The 19,373-nt window shown below is 47.1% G+C and overlaps 2 protein-coding genes and 1 pseudogene across 2 annotated transcripts; all 3 read left to right on the top strand.

Moving 5' to 3' along the window:
• Positions 1-461: 461 nt before the first annotated feature.
• Positions 462-6,273, top strand: LOC123084494 (putative disease resistance protein RGA3; annotated as a pseudogene).
• A 5,712-nt stretch (positions 6,274-11,985) lies between these two features.
• Positions 11,986-13,483, top strand: LOC123083532 (putative disease resistance protein RGA3). The gene has a single exon (XM_044505555.1). The coding sequence runs from the start codon at positions 12,173-12,175 to the stop codon at positions 13,481-13,483; it is 1,311 nt and encodes a 436-aa protein (XP_044361490.1). The 5' UTR covers positions 11,986-12,172.
• A 1,246-nt stretch (positions 13,484-14,729) lies between these two features.
• Positions 14,730-16,544, top strand: LOC123083533 (uncharacterized). The gene is made up of 2 exons (XM_044505556.1): positions 14,730-15,490; positions 15,898-16,544. The coding sequence occupies exon 1, from the start codon at positions 14,731-14,733 to the stop codon at positions 15,376-15,378; it is 648 nt and encodes a 215-aa protein (XP_044361491.1). The 5' UTR covers position 14,730; the 3' UTR covers positions 15,379-15,490; positions 15,898-16,544.
• The last annotated feature ends 2,829 nt before the right edge of the window (positions 16,545-19,373 follow it).

The raw sequence follows: 19,373 nt of genomic DNA, 5'->3' as shown, positions 1-19,373 counted from the left end.
TGCATAGAATTACGTAGTATGTTAATTTAACCAGTGACACACAAATGCTCTAAATACAATGGCGTAACCCTAGTTCATATGCATATGAGCAACAATGTATTCTTGATGTGTATGAGCAAGTACCCTTGATTAACGACCAAAAGCCTAGAGATATGCATATGCAAGGTTCCAAATACATGCTAGGCAGCCGCCGTGGAGGTTTTGTGTGACAGGGACAGAGTTATGACGCTATCTTATATATGTTTCTAAACTTCCTTCCTCATCTAACTAATAATGCTTGAATAGTTGCTTATTATATTGGAGAACAAACATAAAGGGAAACATGCTAGCTGACTGGAAAAATCGTTCTTTCCATGCTGCAAGCATGGGCCGGTGATGATGACAAGTGCGTTTTAAGACCCAGCTTTATCATCTTGCAAGTAGCAGCTGCTGTTTTTCACCATTATATCGTACTTTATTTGTTTGTCCCGATGATCATAAATTTGATCAACACCATACCTCATTGTGCAGTAGCAGAAGAATGCCTATACAAACCCGAAGAAGGTTACGGAGTTCAACAAACAATTGCATGCTACAAGTGTTTACACAGGAAGAATTCAAGTCAGCTGAGCCTGAGACAATCTCTAAAAAATAGCATTATTAGTTTACTTATGTGCGCTCCTGCAGCCATTGTTAAAACTTATATTTGTTTAGTGCTCTAAACTCTAGAGGTAGAAGTGAGTGTGCTAGAAAATCTAATTACCGTAGATAATTGAGTTTTCGTTTGGTCCGCTGCGTCATGAAAAGAATTGATGCAGTAGCACCTCTTCTGAATTTTCTTGGCATAACAAAGGTAGTAGAATTTGTCCCCGCAGAAATTCTTTCTGGTTACGCGATCTCTGCTTTTCGGTTTGTCCTGGAGCAGTATCAAACATAAAAAAAGTTAAGTATGAAAAAAAATTAAGTTATATAGCAAAACAAAAATATGAAACTGGTAAATTACCAGGTCCACGTGCTGCCCCTCCTTATTCTAGTATATCATAGAACAAGTGACAGATCGAAAACAATGTCTTGCTTATTCCTGCTGAACCAGTCTTCACAGCAGATGCTCTTCCTTATTCTAGTACGTTAGAAAATAATGCAGGCCCCAGGGGTTGAACATTATGTGTTTGGAGTCCTCTGGGATGATGGTAAATCAATTGTTTGTATATGCAAGTTGCAGGATAAACTCAAAATTAATTAAGAAAATTATAGAAGTATTCAACAATAGTGATGTATAGTCGGAAATAAAGCTCAGCTCCTGGAACTGTCAAAAAAAAAACAACTCAGCTCTTGCATTCCTTGATATTATCAGTCAATATACAACTCAGCTCTTGGGTTCCTTGATATTATCTCCATTTGCTTCCATCCTCTGTCCAACAACCGCACAGGGAACACACACCTTGATATTATCCCCCATTTGCTTCCATCCTGTCTCCATCCCATATATAGCAGCCTTGACGTGCGAGGGGCCTGCGCGGGGGTGACTGAAGGACCAGCAGTATTGTTGCTCTTTCACCGATTTGGGCAACCAGGGTGTTGTTGAGGTGCATGATCAAGACTTGTTTTGCTCTTCTTCTGTTGTTCTTAGCGTTCTGTTTTTTCCCACTATACAAGCTAAGCTATTGCGGAACTAAGTAATAAAAAGTAAAAGAAAAGGAGAATTGCAACGCTGTTTGTGTTCTGTCAATGCTTATCCCCTCTTCTCTTCTTTCATATGCTGCAGTTTCTTACTCCTCTGGTCTGCAAGATCATGGCAGAGTCATTACTTCTCCCTTTGGTGCGCGGTGTGGCCGGCAAAGCCGCAGACACATTGGTCGAGACTGTGACCCAGATGTGTGGCCTTGACAATGACCGCAGAACGCTAGAGCGCCAGCTGCTAGCCGTTGAGTGCAAGCTGGCCCATGCTGAGGAGTGGAGCGAGACAAATAGCTATGTCAAGAGTTGGATGAAGGAGCTCAAGTCCGTAGCCTACGAGGCTGACGACGTGCTGGACGACTTCCAGTACGAGGCACTGCGCCGCAAGTCTAAGATTGGCAAGTCCACTACCCACAAGGTACTCGGCTACATCACGGACCGCAGCCCGCTGCGCTTCCGTTTTGAAATGAGCAAGAAACTCAAGACCGTCCTTGCGAAGATCAACAAGTTGGTTGAGGAGATGAACAAGTTTGGCCTGGAGAATTCTGTTAGTAGGGTGGAGCGGCAACATCCTTGCCGGCAGACGCACTCAAAACTGGATTGGTCTACCAAGATCTTTGGAAGAGATGATGATAAGGAGGAGGTGGTGAAGTTGCTGCTGGAACAGCAAGATCAGCAGCAGGTGCAGGTGCTGCCCATATTTGGGATGGGAGGTCTTGGCAAGACGACTCTTGCTAAGATGGTGTACAATGACCAACGGGTCCAACAACATTTCCAGTTGAACATGTGGCACTGTGTGTCGGACAACTTTGATGCCATTGTTCTTGTGAAATCCGTTATTGAATTGGCTACGAATGGAAGTTGCAACCTACCTAACAACATCGAATTATTGCAAAAGCGGCTTGAGGAAGTCATTGGCCAAAAAAGGTTTATGCTCGTGCTTGATGATGTGTGGAATGAAGATGAGAGGAAGTGGGAGGATGCTTTGAAGCATCTTTTGTGTTCTGTTGGTGGACTAGGAAGCGTAATAGTCGTCACAACTTGAAGCCAAAAAGTGGCCTCCATAATGCAGACCCTTCGACCGCATGATCTAGCATTTCTAAGTGAACAAGATTCATGGGAAATGTTTGCACAAAAAGCATATAGCAACAGTGTAGAGGAAGAGCAAGCAGAGTTAGTCACCATCGGAAGGCGTATAGTCAACAAATGTGGGGGGTTGCCTCTTGCTCTCAAGACAATGGGTGGATTGCTGAGTTCGAAGCAACAAGTACATGAATGGAAGGCCGTCGAAGAAAGTAACATTGGGGATAATGATAGAGGCAAATACGAGGTCATGCCCGTACTGAAGTTAAGCTATAGACACCTATCATCTGAAATGAAACGATGTTTTGCATTTTGTGCAATTTTTCCCAAGGATTATGAGATGCAGAAGGATATGTTGATCCAACTATGGATGGCAAATGGTTTCTTTCAAGAAGAGGGAACCATAGTATTAAGACAGAAAGGAGAAATCATTTTTGATGAGTTGGTTTGGAGGTCCTTCCTCCAAGATAAGAAAGTGGTACTCAAATCTATTGTCTATGGCGATAACCAAAAATACGAGACAATAGTATGTAAAATGCATGACTTAATGCATGATCTAGCAAAAGATGTCACAAATGAATGTGCAAGTATAGAAGTACTGACTCGGAAGAAAGCATTGTTAAAAGATGTTTGTCACATGCAAATGTCAAAGTATGACTTGGAACGAATAAGTGGGTTACACAAAGGCAGAACATACCTCCGTACTTTGTTAGCTCCTTCAGAATCAAGCGATGATTATTATTTTTATCATTATTTTAAGTCACACAAGGATTTTGAAGAGATGCTACAAGTATCAACATCACTAAGAGCATTGAATTGCTCCACTTCTCCAGTAGCCATTTGCAAGGCCATAAATGCGAAACATTTACGATATCTTGACCTCCCTGGGTCTAACATTGTTTTGTTGCCAGATTCAATATGCTTGTTGTATAACTTGCAAACATTGAGGCTCATACATTGCCAGAAGCTGCGGCGGTTACCAGAAGACATGGCAAGACTGAGAAAGCTCATCCATCTTTATCTTTCTGGTTGTGATCATCTCGAAAGTATGTCTCCAAACTTTGGTCTACTGAACAACCTTTACATATTAACAACATTTGTTGTGGATACTGGAGATGGCCTTGGAATAGAGCAGCTCAAAGACATGCAAAAACTTATCAATAGGTTGGAACTATTGAATTTGAGCAACATAATGAGTGGGGAAAATGCAAAAGAAGCAAATCTCAGCCAGAAGCAAAATCTAAGTGAGTTGATGTTCTCCTGGGATCAAGAAATGAATGATGAGCCTACATGTGTGGAAGAAGTGCTCCAGTGTTTAGAACCTCATAGTAATATCCAAAAGTTGGAGATACGTGGATATGGTGGCCTAGAAATATCAGTGTGGATGAAAAATCCTCAGATGTTTAACTGCTTGAGAGAACTTGAAATGTCCAACTGCCCAAGATGCAAGAGTATACCTGTAGTGTGGCACTCAGCCTCTCTAGAGATTTTGTCCTCATAGAAGATGGATAACTTGATCACATTATGTAATAGTCTTGATGTGGGAGCTGGAGAACGCGTTACCGCTCTGCAAATTTTCCCAAAGTTGAAGAAGATGAGGCTGATTGAGTTACCAAGGCTGGAGATGTGGGCAGAAAATAGTGTGGGAGAGCCTAGTGGTAGCTTGGTAATGTTCCCGATGCTCGAAGAGGTAACAATTAACAATTGCCCAAAGCTTGCAAGTATTCCAGTAATCCCTATTGTTAGTGAGTGCAGAAGAGATGGAGTTAACAGTACCACAGTCAGTTCAGTTTTTGTGAGGATCTGTTCGGGATTTTGGCGACGATTTCTCGGCAGCTTAACTCTTGGGTCTCCGAAAGACACAACCATGTTGCCTCTAGACACCCAGCAAAGCCAAAGCCAAAGATCTCTTGAAAAACTTAAGTGTTTGACTTTGGAAGGCCCCAACAGCTTGGTCATAGGCTCTGGATTGTCCAGATCACACCTTATGCTTTGGAAATGCTTTTCTTTTGTGGAAGAGCTGACGATTGAGGGATGCAGCAATCTTGTCCGCTGGCCAACAGAGGAGTTCCGGTGCTTGGTTCGCCTCCACGGTCTGTGTATCGAAAATTGTGACAACCTGGAGGGGAACACTTCATCGTCTAAGGAGGACACCCTTCCACTGTCCCTAGAGGAATTGCTGATTTCATACTGCAGAAGATTGGTCAAGCTACCTCCAAACCTTGGAAATCTGGCCAAGCTGAGGGGTCTTTATGTGTGTGGCTGCAGTAGCCTAAAAGCGCTGCCTGATGGGATGTGTGGCCTCGGTTCTCTTAGGCAATTGAAGATTTGGGATTGTCCAGCTATGGAAGAATTCCCGCATGGTCTCCTGGAGCGGTTGCCAGCCCTCGAATACTTAAGCATAGAAGACTGCCCGGAGTTGGGACGACGATGCAGAGAAGGTGGAGAGTATTTCCACTTGGTCTCTACTGTCCCGCACAAGTGGATACCGTCAACTTATTTTTGATGACGGTGTCATGCAAATCCAAGCGGTGTAGTAAATCGGTAAATAATCAATCTCCCTTTTGTATAATGTTTCTCACATCGAATCCGGTGGTAACATGCGATGCTAGCGTGATGAATCGATATGTACCTGCAGGTTGGGATGAAGGAGGCAACTGCATGCCGTCCTCCTCGGCAGGGCGAAGAGACCAGAGGGGGAAGGACTGTAAGAGGTTGTCGCTGCACCCTCTGCGGCATAAGGCAACCACCGTTCTTCTCGCCAGAGTGCACACCTGGGCATGGAGCAGAGGGGGCAAGATTTGACTGCGCTAATGGAGCCGAGAGGAAGGAGCAGAGGATGCAAGTTCTGGGCAGCAGAGGCCCAACAGATCAGAGGATGCATGTTGCACCATGCCGTCCATGGCGTCCATGTACGCTGGGGGTATTTATTTTTCTTTTCAGCAAAGAGAACAGAAGTCATGAAACATTGGAATTGCTGAGTTCTATGACTGCTGACCTGAATGTAAGGACTGCTCGAGCTGCCTCTGACTGCATGACTTCTATTATTAGTGATCAGCGGCGGAGCTACGTGCACTGCTGCAGGTGCCGTGGCCCCCAGCCTTAGCAAAAACTAGGAAGAATTTTTTTTAGGAACCGGTTGGATTAGAAAAAATTATAGCCTTTGGCCCCCTCAAACATCCATATTTTACGTTCCCCCGAGCAGCGTCGCGTGGACCGGCCGTCGGCGGTCCGGACCGGACCGGACCGAGCAGCGTCGCGGTCTTGTTTTCAGGGACCGGACCGCAGCGACGGAAGCCCGAGCCGGACCGAGCGGCTCGTTTGGACCGGCCGGTGGTCACCCCAGAGCTCGCGCCGGAGCACGGCGACGCGGGGAGGGCGCTGGACGCAGCGGGGCCTGTCGTGGAGGTGTCCGGCGACTTCTTTGACTCAAGATGGACTGCACTGCGGCCAGGCAGAGCTCAGGCAGCAACAGCGACGAAGAATCTGGCACGGCGGCCGGTGCACGACGACCGGTGTACAACGGCAGTGTAGGGCCTCCTGCTTCAAGTTCTACCTTCCAGGTAATAGATCCGAGCATGGTGCATCCACTAGACATGTTTGCTAGCATCAGGGAGGCAGGTGGCCGCGCGAATGAACGACGGCGGTGCTGACCAGCGCACGACCGACGCGCCCGCCATGCAGCTCTGGCCACGCGCTCGCCACGCCCCTGCCACGACCTCGGCACGCCCCCACCACGGCCCCGCCTCGTCCAGACATGCCCCCGCCACGCCCTGGCCATGCCATAGCTCGTGCTCGTCGGTCCGCTCGGTCAGACCGAGCTTTCACCGGACCGGACTGAGGGATTTTTGGTCCCGTTTGCAGGGCCCGGACCGGCTAGATTTTATGCTGGGCCAGGACCGAGCCTGGCCGGACCAAGCGGTCCGCGAGCCGGACCGGCGGACCGGACCGTTTCGTCCAGCCTGATGTACGACTCCCGTTTTGCTCAAAAAAAAAAGGTACGACTCCCGTAGATTTCTACTATATCATTTGGTATTTATTTAGGTGTTATTATGATATGACAACCACATGTAAGTTTCTTACTTTGTTACATGCGGCTTAGCTTGATAGCTAGTCCTGTTTGGAAATTGAAAGGAAACAGGGTGCCAGTTCTCCCATCCATGCGATTGTTTCAACTGCAAAAATCGTTCCATCAGCAACGACTAAATCAGATAGTTAGTTGGGAGTTTTAGGCTGGTCATAGCGGGGAGTAACTTAAACTAGTGAGAAGTAACTTAGACTAGTTAGGCCAACTCCACCGCGCAACTCCAAACGGACGTCTGTTTTGTCCGGATTCTGTCCGTTTGGACATGGGGATGGGGTCTTGTCCGGGCCTGTCCTGGGATGCGGTGGTCGTGCATCCAGCGCGTGGCCGCATCTTTTTACCCCATCCTGTCCACATCCATTTAAAAAAAATAGAAACGTTTCAAATGCCAAGCTCTACGGCACAGTTCATCACGCACGCCGGCAACAAAGCCAGCCTCCAAAATGAATGGTTGTCCTCGCCGACAACACAGCCAGCGGCCGGTAACACAACCGGCCTTCAAAATAAATGTTTTTCTCGCCGGCACACGGCCAGTGGCCCAGCGGGAAGGCGGCACCCATGCCAGCCTCCAAAAAAGAACGGCCACGGCCGATCGGACGACCTAGTTCAGGCCGTCGGCGTCGAGCATCTCCTTCTGCCTGGCCTCGAACCAGGCCCTCGTCTTCTCGCTCATCTTCGACAAGTCCACGCTCATGATCGCGAGGGCCACCTCCTTCACTTTGGTGGCGGCATTGGTGGCCTCGATGTCGAGCTGCCTTTGCCTGGCCTTGACGTTCTCGGCCTCGATGTCGAGCTGCCTTTGCCAGGCCGCCTCCTCCATGTCGAGGCCTCTGCCGGGCCGCCTCCTCCATCTCAAGCTTCCTTCTCTTGGCCGCCTCCTCCATCTCAAGCTTCTTCGTTTGAAGCTCTAGGTATTGCTTCATTTGCTCGTCTTTGCTTTGCCGCTTCTTCTCTTCCCTCACATCCTTTTGCGACAGCATGCCATGCAAAGTGTCATGCAATGCCATGGATGAGGCATCACGAATGTCGTCAACGTTGGAGTTGGTCTTGCCCCTCGGCCTCTTCAACACCTCGCCATCTCCACCTCCGGCGAACTTGGCCGTCTTCAGGCCTCTCTTCCTTTGGAGTTCACGGTATTGGTCCTTGAACTTAGGGCAATTGTTGATCATAGTCCAACAATGTGTAAGAGTCAACGGCTTGTCATTGTGTCGGGCCTTGAATGCCTCCAAATATTGAAATGCCTACACCATATGATCAACAACAAGTGAACATGCAAACATGTACAAGGCCGAAGTCTCATGGCGGTAGCAAGGAAAGGGCAAAGAAGGAGAGCATACCATGTCCCCAACGCCGGTACCACTCACGGGCCGTGCTTGAACGCTCTCAAATGCGGCTTGATACTTGTTGCACTCTTGTTGGATGAACAATCATCTTTTTTGAATCGAGCCGACGCCACGATTGCTTTCAAATTGGTAGGGCTCAAACAACTTCCTTTCATGGAATGTTTTGTGGACTCTCGTCCAAAACAATACCCTTTTGTTGTGCGTCAGTCCTTGGATCTTGGCTAATCTCCATCCAAGCTTGGCAAATCAACTTGTCCTCATCTTGTGTGTATGAACCCGTGCGAATGCTCTTCCTCTTCTTTTGTGCTTCCGCTCTTTGTGTCAGCTCGTCGATGAACAATGGCTCGCCACTAATGTCAACGTCATTGCTTTCTTCTTCTTCACCATCACCTTCGACATAGATGTCATCGTCTTCATGCCACGAGTCACCATGGTCGTAGTCAGCATGGTCGTCGGCCTCTTCATCGGCAGTGAACTGGCCGCAGCCATACTGACTTTGGGTCTCCTCGGGGTCGTAGACAGGGACGTGACCACCCTCGTAGATCACTTCCTCCATGAACTGGTCGTAGTAGGGTCGTCGACCGGTGCTGTTGGTGTTGGCATTCTGTCGAACAAGACGCGGGGGGACGGCATGGTGCCGGTAAATGGCGGTCGTGCTTGCTTTCTTTGCATCTCGACGGACGGCCGACCGCCGCTGCTGGACCCAGGGGTGACGTTGAGGTCGATGATGGCCGAGGGGCGTGGTGTGGACGGCGCGATCACGCTCACGTCCGGCGACCCACCGAAACGGGTCTAGCCGTCGTGCCTTGGCGGAGGAAAGCCGGGCGACAAGGGCGTGGTCCGCGACTGGCAGTGCGGAGGCCGGGTGACCGACGACCCTGTGCTCGCCGGACCGACGACCCCTCCAGAGAAACTGGGCGGACGACAAATGCCAGCCATGAGAAGGGCGTGCGCTTTGATGACGATGGCCTCCTTCTCCTCGACCTCGGCCATGTGCCGCGCGGCCTCAATCGTAGCACGCTCGGCGGCTCTCTTGGCCGTGGCGACGTTGGTCTTGGCGACCACCCTCCGACTCCTCCTCTTCGCCGATTCCGCGTCCAACTTGGCGATCTCCTCCGGCGTGCACTCCGACCGCGGCTTCCTTGGCGCCTTGCCCTTCTTCTTCTTGGCCATTCCGGGCGGGTCGACGGCCAGCCTGCCGGAGTTCGGCTTGGCGTCGGCCATGGACGCGGGAGGGAGTGGGACGTGGGAGGGTTTGAGGGGGAATGGCGCCAAAGGGGCCGCAGGGTTTTTTTGCTTTGTTCGCCGACATGCGGGCCAGGGACGGACAAGCGCGCGTCCCGCCTGTCCGCGCGCTGTCCGTTTCGCCCCAAAAGCGGCGCAAACTTGGGCCGCGGATGGGTCAAAAGCGGACACAGAACGAACAAAAGTCTGTTTGCTCCCGCGCGCTGGGCCGCCCGGTTTGTACGTTTTACCCCAAACGAACCGGGCCGGACAGGATAGGGTCGCGCGGTGGAGTTGGCCTTGCTACCTCTATAGTGCATATTATCATAGATTAGTATCATAAGTGGTCTCATTTATTGCCATGCAAGACACATAGTAGCATCACATTTATTATGTTACGATATCTACCTATGTTACTATAACCATCTCTCTCTTCTTTAATTGTCTGCCACATAAGCATGTTTGCGAGTCCCAAGTGCATGATACTACTTATGTTACCCCCACTATGGCCAGCCTTAGCTTATGATTTAGTGACAGTTCAGACGACCTGCAGTTCATTTATTAGAATATATATAGCCAGGAGCACCACCCATAATTATGTGAAGACCAGGATCACTCTGGAAAAGGAGTTCATCTTCAGTCATTTTTTATCAAGCAGCATATTATTCGTCAGTAACTTGCCCATGAAAAGAGGTGATGCAGGAGTGCCTCTTCACAACTTTCTTGGCCTAGCATAGGTAATGCATTCCACACAGAAATTTCCTCCTTATTATATGATTTCTGGTGTTCAATTTATCCTGGAGCAGTATCCAAGAGAAACAAAAACAAAAACAAAAATGTTTGGATCAACAATTGTACAAGCCTTGGTTGTGGATAAATATGTCTGTTTTTGACTCCTGTTGCTTTGCTGCTGTTGTGGAGTGGCTGCTATAATTCCTGATGAAGCTCATTAAACTGTTGCGAAATTGAAATTATTGCGGACAATCGGTGGTACATGTGGATATTCTCAAACAATAAATAGTTGCTCTCCCACGTTGGTGTTGCCTCACATTTCTTCAGTTTCAGTTTCGTCAGTTAACTTCCTCAGCCTGCTCTCTTCTTGTTTTGTTGCTGCTCGTTTCAGCGTGGTCTCGGCGCTTCTCCCAGGGTCGCTGCGTCCGGGGCGTAACACACCGCACTTACAGGTGGCCCTCCATCTACACCTTGACCCCATCGTCACTGGAATACTTGGAGTACTTTGGCTGACCTGCGGGCCCCAACTCCCATATCTTTCTCTTCTGATGACTACCTTCTCTGAAGCTTTGCACTGCGCTGGTTGACGAATCTTCAGTTTCTTCAGTTCCAACCTGCCCCTGTTGCCCTTCAGCTTCGGCATGATTGGCCAGGGCATGTAGTTTCATATACCCAGTTCAGATTGTGCATGATACATTAGACGAGCCAGTACTGCATCGCATCAGTGGTACCAGATTAATGAGCCTTGCACTGCAGCACCCCATATAAATAAAGTAATAAACCTCTAATTACATGCGTGCTTTGGCTACATGATTCTGTTGTGTGTCGAGTATTGATCTGCACCTCGGCGAAAACAATAGATGGTGTTGCGATTGTGTGCCTTTTGTTGGTTCAGAAAACTTTTTTCCCCAAAACAGTTTTCAAACTATTGCTTCACTAAAAAAAATGATGTGCATGTTTCCTCACTAAGGTATCATGTTCAGTCGCTTCTCAATTATTTATTATTCAACTATCATAAAAGCAGAAATTAATATTGTCAGTATGAACAAAGCTGGTGCAAAAATCCTTTCTATGCATCATGTATAATATAACTTTTCTCAAATTCAAAAATCTGCTTATCTCATAACTCTGGGTTCACTGAAATAATTCACCACGATATGAATTTCTGTTGTATATTCTACAATTGTACTGATGTATAGCAACAAAAGAAGGAGAAAAAGGATAACCAGGTCCGGGTGCCGCGCCTCCTGTCTTCTTCATCATAGAGCAAGTGACAGGTCGAAAACAATTTCTTGCATATTCCTGATGAACCGTTAGTGACACAAGTGAGAAAAGTCTTCATTCTTCATAGCAGATGCCGCTTATTGTCCTATCTACGAGTTGGAAAATGATGCATGGTACAGACAACTGTTTGTATGTGCAAGTTGCAGGCAAGACATAGAGCATAGCTTGAATATCGATATCTAAATATTTATTAAGTGAAAAGGAAGTGTTGTCGGCCTATACAATATTTCCACACGAATGTACCAAACCTCACGCGCTTTCCATCTTTTTCCTTCCACTGCCCTTTTCTATACATCTGTTGGATTCCTTGATCTTATCTCCATTTCCTTCCATCCCTTCTCCAGCAACCACGCAATCTCATAGCACACAACAGACCAACACAGAGGCGGCGACAGAGTGAGCAGCAGTATTGTTGCTCTTCACCTATTTCGACAAGAAAAAAATTGGGCGTTGTTGAGGTGAATCCTCTGCTCAATCCTTATTATGTTCCGCTCTTCTCCGGTTGTTCTGTTTTTTTGTTTTTTTAGACACGTTCTGCTTTTTTAGTTGTCCAGTAGGGCAAAGGCCCACTGGGATTTTTTTATATGAATCAAAAAGTATGTACAAAAGGGATGAACAAGAGCTATACAGGCTAAGCTAGTGTGGAACTTATAAATAAAGTAAAATAAAAGGAGGAATTTAAGGTTGTTCGCGTTCTGTTGGTACTTAACCTCTCCTTTTCTCTTTCATATATGCAACAGTTCTTGTTCCTCTAGCCTGCAAGAACATGGCAGAATCGCCGCTTCTCCCTTTAGTGCGTGACGTGGCCAGCAAGGCTGCAGACGCAGTCGTCGGGATGGTGACCCGCGTGTGTGGCCTCGATGATGATCGCGGAACGTTGGAGCGCCAGCTGCTACCCGTCGAGTGCAAGCTGGCCAACGCCAAGGAGAGGAGCATGACAAATGGCTATGTCAAGAGCTGGATGAAGGAGCTCAAATCTGTCGCCTACAAGGCCGACGACGTGCTTGACGACTTCCAGTACGAGGCACTACGCCGCCAGTCTAAAATCGGCAGGTCCACTTCCCACAAGGTACTTGGCTACATCACGCGCCGCAACCCGTTGCTCTTCCGTTTTGAAATGAGCAGGAAACTCAAGAACGTCCTTGAGAAGGTCAATAAGTTAGTTGAGGAGATGAACAAGTTTGGCCTGGAGAAATCTGTCCATAAGGAGGAGCGGCGACATCCTTGGCAGCAGACACACTCAAAACTGGACGACTCTACCATAATCTTTGGAAGAGATGATGATAAGAAGGTGGTGGTGAAGTTGTTGTTGAACCAGCAAGATCAGCGGAAGGTGCAGGTCCTGCCCATCTTTGGGATGGGAGGTCTTGGCAAGACGACTCTTGCTAAGATGGTGTACAATAGCCAGGAGGTCAAGCAACACTTTCAATTGAAGATGTGGCACTGCGTGTCAGACAACTTTGATGCAATTGCTCTTTTGAAATCCATCATTGAGTTGGCTACAAATGGAAGTTGTGACCTGCATGGCAGCATTGAACTATTGCAAAAGCGACTTGAGCAAGTCATTGGCCAAAAAAGGTTTATTCTTGTTCTTGATGATGTATGGAATGAAGATAAGATAATGTGGGAGGATGTATTGAAGCCACTATTGTGTTCTGTTGGTGGCTCAGGAAGTGTTATAGTGGTCACATGTCGAAGCAAGCAAGTGGCCTCTATAATGTGCACAATTAAGCCCCATAAACTAGTATTTCTGAGCGCAAATGATTCATGGGAATTGTTTTCAAACAAAACATTTAGCAATGGTGTGAAGGAGCCAGCAGAATTAGTCAGCATTGGAAGGCGTATTGTCAACAAATGTGGAGGGTTGCCTCTTGCTCTCAAGACAATGGGTGGCTTGTTGAGTTCAAAGAAACATGTACATGAATGGAAGGGCATTGAAGCAAGTAGCATAAGGGATAATGATGGAGGAAAATATGAGGTCATGCCCATATTAAAGTTAAGCTACAAACACCTGTCATCTGAAATGAAGCAATGTTTTGCATTATGTGCAATTTTCCCCAAGGATTATGAGTTGTAGAAGGTCTGATCGAACTATGGATGGCAAATGGTTTTATACAAGAAGAGGAAACAATGGATTTAATACAGAAAGGAGAATTCATTTTTGATGAGTTGGTTTGGAGATCCTTCCTCAAAGATAAGAAAGTGCTAGAATATTCGACAATGGTAGTATGTAAAATGCATGACTTAATGCATGATCTAGCAAAATAAGTCAGCAATGAATGTGCAAGTATAGAAGAACTGATTCAGCAGAAAGCATTGTTAAAAGATGTTTTTCACATGCAAATTTCAAAGGCTGATGAATTGGAACAAATCAAGGGGTTATGCAAAGGAAGAACATGCATCCGCACTTTGTTAGGTCCTTCAGGATTGTCACACAAGGATTTTAAAGAGTTGCTACAAATATCATCATCACTAAGAGCATTGCGTTGTCCCCCTTATTCAATTGCCATTTGCAAGGCCATAAATGCAAAACATTTACGGTATCTTGACCTCTCCGTGTCTGACATCGTTGAGGCTCAGAGTCTGCGCACTTGCAAACGTTGAGGCTCGTAGCTTGCAAGGAGCTGCAGAAGTTACCAGAAGACATGATAGGATTGAGAAAGCTCATCAATCTTTATCTCTTTGGTTTTGATAGTCTCAGAAGTATGTCTCCAAACTTTGGTGTAATGAACAACCTTCACATATTGACAACATTTGTTGTGGATACTGGATATGGCCTTGGAATAGAGCAGCTCAAAGACTTGCAACACCTTAGCAATAGGCTGGAGCTATTGAATTTGATCAAGATAAAGAGTGTGGAGAATGCAAAAGAAGCCAACCTTAGTCAGAAGCAAAATTTAACTGTCTTGGGACCAAAAATTTCATGATGAGCCTAAAGATGTCGAAGAAGTGCTCCAATGTTTAGAACCTCATTGTAATATCCAAAATTTGGAGATACGCGGATATGGTGGTCTACAAATATCACAATGGATGAGAAAGCCTGAGATGTTTAACTGTTTGAAAGAACTCAAAATGTCAAACTGCCCATGATGCAAGAGTATACCAGTAGTATGGCTCTCGGTCTCTCTAGAGATTTTGTCCATAGAAAAGATGGATAACTTGACCACATTATGTAATAGCCTTGATGTGGAAGGTGGAGGACACGTTACTCCTTTCCAAATTTTCCAAAGGTTGAAGAGGATGAGGTTGTTTGAGTTACCAAGCCTCGAGATATGGGCAGAAAATAGTGTGGGATAGCCTTCTGATATCTTGCTAAAGTTCCCGATGCTTGAAGTGCTAAGGATAGAAAATTGCCCCAAGCTTGCAAGTATTCTAGTGATCCCCATTGTCAGGGATATGAGTATAGTTGGAGTTCACGGTACAACAGTCAATTTCATTTTTATGTGCATCCGTTTGGGCTCTTGGCCATTTCTCGTAGCTTTAACTATGGAGTCTAAGGAAGACATGGCCATGTTGCTTCTAGACGCCCAGCAAATCCAAAGTGAAAGACCTCTTGAAAAACTAGAGTATTTGGCTCTGCGAGGTCCTAGCAGCTTGGACACAAGGTCTGGATTGTCTAGATCACGCCTTATGCCTTGGAAATGCTTTCGGTTTGTGGAAACGTTGATGATTCGCGGGTGCAACAATCTTGTTCGTTGGCCATCAGACGAGCTCGGGTGCTTTGATCGCCTCTGCGTTTTGCGTATTGAAGATTGTGACATCCAGGAGGGGGACATTTCATCGTCTGAGGGGACACTTCCGCTGTCCCTGGAGGAATTGGATATTTCGTTCTGCAAACATCTGGTCAAGTTGCCTTGGAACCTTGGAAATCTGGCCAACCGGATAAGTCTCTATGTGGGTTCGTGTAGTGCCCTGAAAGCGCTGCCTGATGGGATGTGTGGCCTCACTTCTCTTAGGGAATTGATGATATGATTTGCGATTGTCCAGCTAGCAGTAGCACAATCGATCAGCGCAGGTGCGGACAGTCGACGAGCGATCGTGCAGTGGCTATACTAGTCGATTCCCAAGTGACGAACTAGCCAAGGTTAGCACTGCCTATTACTTTCTAGTTTACAACTTCTACTAATCTCTTTGAACTCTTATCTTGTATATATCAAAATTATACATTAAAATATTAATTCTTTTGGTTGTGACATGTGATGCTAATTCTAAGACTTGTAATTATGAAGAGAAAAATGTGTCAAATACCATAAAGATTAATTCAAATGTAATCTTGTTTTTGTAGTGCAAGAGTGAAACGTTATGATACGATTAAGCTAAGTTGTTTCTTGATCTTGTTGAAATTTTTAGAAACCAACTTTAACCATTGCAAACATAATGATCTTTGTATAGTGTCCAAGCGGTTGGACACTATACAATGTTATCATACTTATTCTTCCGCACCGGATTTTTTATCAATGCCTAAATCCTGTCTCCGCCTCTGAATTGAAGGAGGCAATCGTCGATCCGCCCCCATCTTGCCTTTGTGCGTGGCCGCGACCCAGCCAACCGCCATACTCCTCGACAGGGCGTAGAGGGGGAAGAGGAAGGTTGGCGCTCCGCGTGCCGTGGCCTTAGGCAATCACCGTCCTCGACCCCAGGGCGCACTCCGGGGCGGTGCTTCGACGGCGTGGGCGGGCATGCAGGAGAGGGAGCGAGATTTACTTGCATTGATGGAGTCGAGAGGAAGGAGCAGAGAATGCGCGCCATGGGACAGCGGAGGCCCGATGGAGCAGCCAGCAGCAGGGACGGTGGGTTCGAAGCACGATGGAATTAGCACCACATGTAAGTTTGGAGTAGTTATTATACACGGCTTAGCTTAATGGATATTCCTGGAAAGTACTCCCGCCGTTCCGATTTACTCATCGTGATTTTAGTTCAAATTTGAACTAAAACCACGACGAGTAAATTGGAACGCCGGGAGTAGTAGCTCCTGCCGTTTTCGACCACGTACCCAGCTTCCCTGCGAATATCAATGTATTTGCATGTTATAACCCCATATAGTCACAAGCATCTTGCAAACATTTTGTAACTTTTCAGTTCTTTGTTTCCCTTTTTTTTTGCCACAGCGGGCTTGGTTGAGCCTTCCCCTTTTTTTTGGCCACAGCATTGCAAATAATATATGTTTGCCTTTCTCAACAGAGTTTCTTATGGTCTGCTTCTTCTGATTCCAATCTATGAGTACAGTGGTTGTATTTTTTCTGTGTAGATAGTCAGAGTTATACTGTAACAACAAGCCTTCTTTTCAGGTAGATAGACTTGCCAGAGCAAACAATTTTACTTCCGCACAACAGTAATATCGTAATGCGGATGAGATTGTTCCAGTTCCTACAAAGTGCATAAGAATGGGAGCAATATTCTGAGTTTGTGTCTTTTCCTTCATTTGGTTGCAACCTTTGGGAGCCTGACATGAATTATCCTGATACTAATACTACTACAGAGTACAGACCAAAGCAGATTTATTCAGCTCTTGCCCATAACTAATCATCACCAAATTAACTCTTCCGTGAAATCAATGGTAGTAGAATTCCAGTGTACACTACTAATGATGCCGGCACACTAACTGATTATCATCAGAGTGTGGCGATGTATGCGTCAGCGAGCATCTTGCCAAGCCGGATGTGGGCCTGCGTGGTGAGGTGCGTGATGTCGTCGGCAGTGGGGAGCCCCATGGCGTCCACGTACTTGAGCTTCGGCAGTCACTTCCCTGTCAGGTGCTACTCAGAGGAGGACTTGCCGTGTCATGTCAGGTACTAGTCGGAGGAGGACTTGCCGTGTCATGGCAGATTGAATGGCCAGGATAAAAAGGAAACCCAATGGCAGAAGATCTACGGCTGTCAACGTTTATTCATTTCCGTCCTTGTTATTATTTCTATATTCGAGTTACTCTCTATAACCTAAGGCTATATATAAGGTATATGGTAACTAGAGGAGATGTATCGATCAACTATTCAGCCGAATACTATTGGTTATTATCAATACAACAGTACCTTTACATACATACACTATATACACAAGTTCCTCACTGTTCTTTCTTGGTGATTTCATACCTTTCCCCAATTTCTTGTTCTTGATCCACTTCAAATCCATGGCTGATCCATCCGGGATCTGACAAATGGTATTCAGAGCCATCTCCTTCCTCGGCATCGACTTGATTTGGATGAATTTTGTCTAGGGTTTGTGCTTTGCCACTCTAAAATTCCCAACCCAAATCCCATCCCTATGGCTTACGCAGATCGACAGCGAAGGGAGAAGGTTCCGTTGTGGCTCGAGTCCTTGCCATGTCCGACCTCCGCCACCGCTGAAGCTGTGCCACACCGCTCGTCCACAACCTCTCCCTCTCCAATCCGTGCTTTGGCAGGGGATCCTGCTGCATGGACCGCCTTGGTTGCCGCCCATGCTGCCGCCATGGCCGCCATCAGTGCCGCCGCCCGTTCTATTGCCGTCTGCAACGCTCCTCGGAGCGTTACCCCTGGTGTGGTCACCACCACTACCACCGCTCCGATTTGCGTTCCTGCGGTCACCACCACGTGTACTGCAGCCCTCACCACCTCCGTTCCCACCCCCACAGCGGCAAGTGTCATCGGCGCGCCCCTGCGCAGCCTTCGTCTAGCCAGGGCAGTGGCTCCTTCATATGCGCAAGCCTTGACACAGCTGCCCACCAACTGTTCAACTGAGTGTCCAAGCCATACCGTGATTCAGATCGAAGCTCCAAAGGTCATATCCACCGCTCCACCATGGCAGCAATGACGCCTACCCACTGTTCGACTGAATTCCGAAGCAGCGCTACACATCCGATACAAGCAAAGTCAGCAACTAAAATCATGGAGTCGTCACTGCCAACAACTTTGGTCATGCCTGTCACCTCTGCGCACTTGGATGCCCATGAATCCATCTGCATTCCCAGGTCAGCGGAGCTCAACGCCATCGTCACTGTCGTCCCAATACAGTCCATGGTGACAAGTGCCATCGTTGAAGAATGCATCGACAAGGACAGTCCGGAGAGGAACATGTCTTTTGTGGCGCCACTATCACGATTTTCTATCAGCCCTGTGTGTCAGGTGCTTGACGTCGGTTTCCTTCCTGTAGAGATACGACCACCATGGCCACCACCTCTGGTTTGCAGCAGCACACTGATCACTCAAATGGATTGGTGTAGCAAAGAGAAGGGGATACCACAGCCGGATGTTTCACCAACGCCTTCGGCTGTCGGTTGTTTTGTTTGTACCCACGGGTCAACACCTGCACAAGATCTGTGAGCAGCCATTTGAGAGCTAGCTATCTAGTTCAGAAGATATTCAATGCAAATCTTATATTGCCATGGAACCCTGGCATACAATCCGTAAGAGCAGTTACATACGACAAGGGATCGCCATCATTCAACTTGCCATGCGCGAGCATGTTCTTGTATACCACTACTGCAGGTCCGAGCGCTCCCAGGCGTTAGTTGACTTCCTGCAACGGAAAGCGGTAACTTTCACTAGCGTCGACACCAGGAACGACAAGACCATGCTTGCCCGTGCATGGATCAAAATTCCAGACGAGTATCACGTCGACATTCAGAGGCTATTCTGCATCAAGGGTGGTGGAGAAAGGGACTCCATGGGTGACCTTGCAGCGGCCATCATCGACCCCACATACAAGAACATGAAGAAATCATTCCCAAAGGAGAAGCACCAGTTCTGGGAGTGGAAGCCACATTCCCCGATACACCTTGAGTACGCGGCAAAGGACGGGTATGTTAGCTACGAGTTGTACCGTAGAATCCTAATCATCAAGAATGTGCTACGTCACCTCCACCAACAACCAGTGAAAGAAAGACTCCGCCCACGTAAGAACAAAGACGAGGGATCTTTCAGTGGTTGGAAGCGCTGGAAGGGAAACAATGGTTGGTAAATTGCGAGAAAATAGATGTCTATATTAAACTA

This window comes from Triticum aestivum, chromosome 4A, assembly GCF_018294505.1.
Source record: "Triticum aestivum cultivar Chinese Spring chromosome 4A, IWGSC CS RefSeq v2.1, whole genome shotgun sequence".
NCBI lineage: Eukaryota > Viridiplantae > Streptophyta > Magnoliopsida > Poales > Poaceae > Triticum > Triticum aestivum.
This window is presented reverse-complemented; position numbering and strand designations above follow the sequence as displayed.

What these genes read in the sequence shown, in the direction of transcription:
- LOC123083532 (XM_044505555.1), top strand. Translation starts at nt 12,173, where the DNA reads ATGGCAGAATCGCCGCTTCTCCCTTTAGTGCGTGACGTGGCCAGCAAG.
- LOC123083533 (XM_044505556.1), top strand. Translation starts at nt 14,731, where the DNA reads ATGCTTGAAGTGCTAAGGATAGAAAATTGCCCCAAGCTTGCAAGTATT.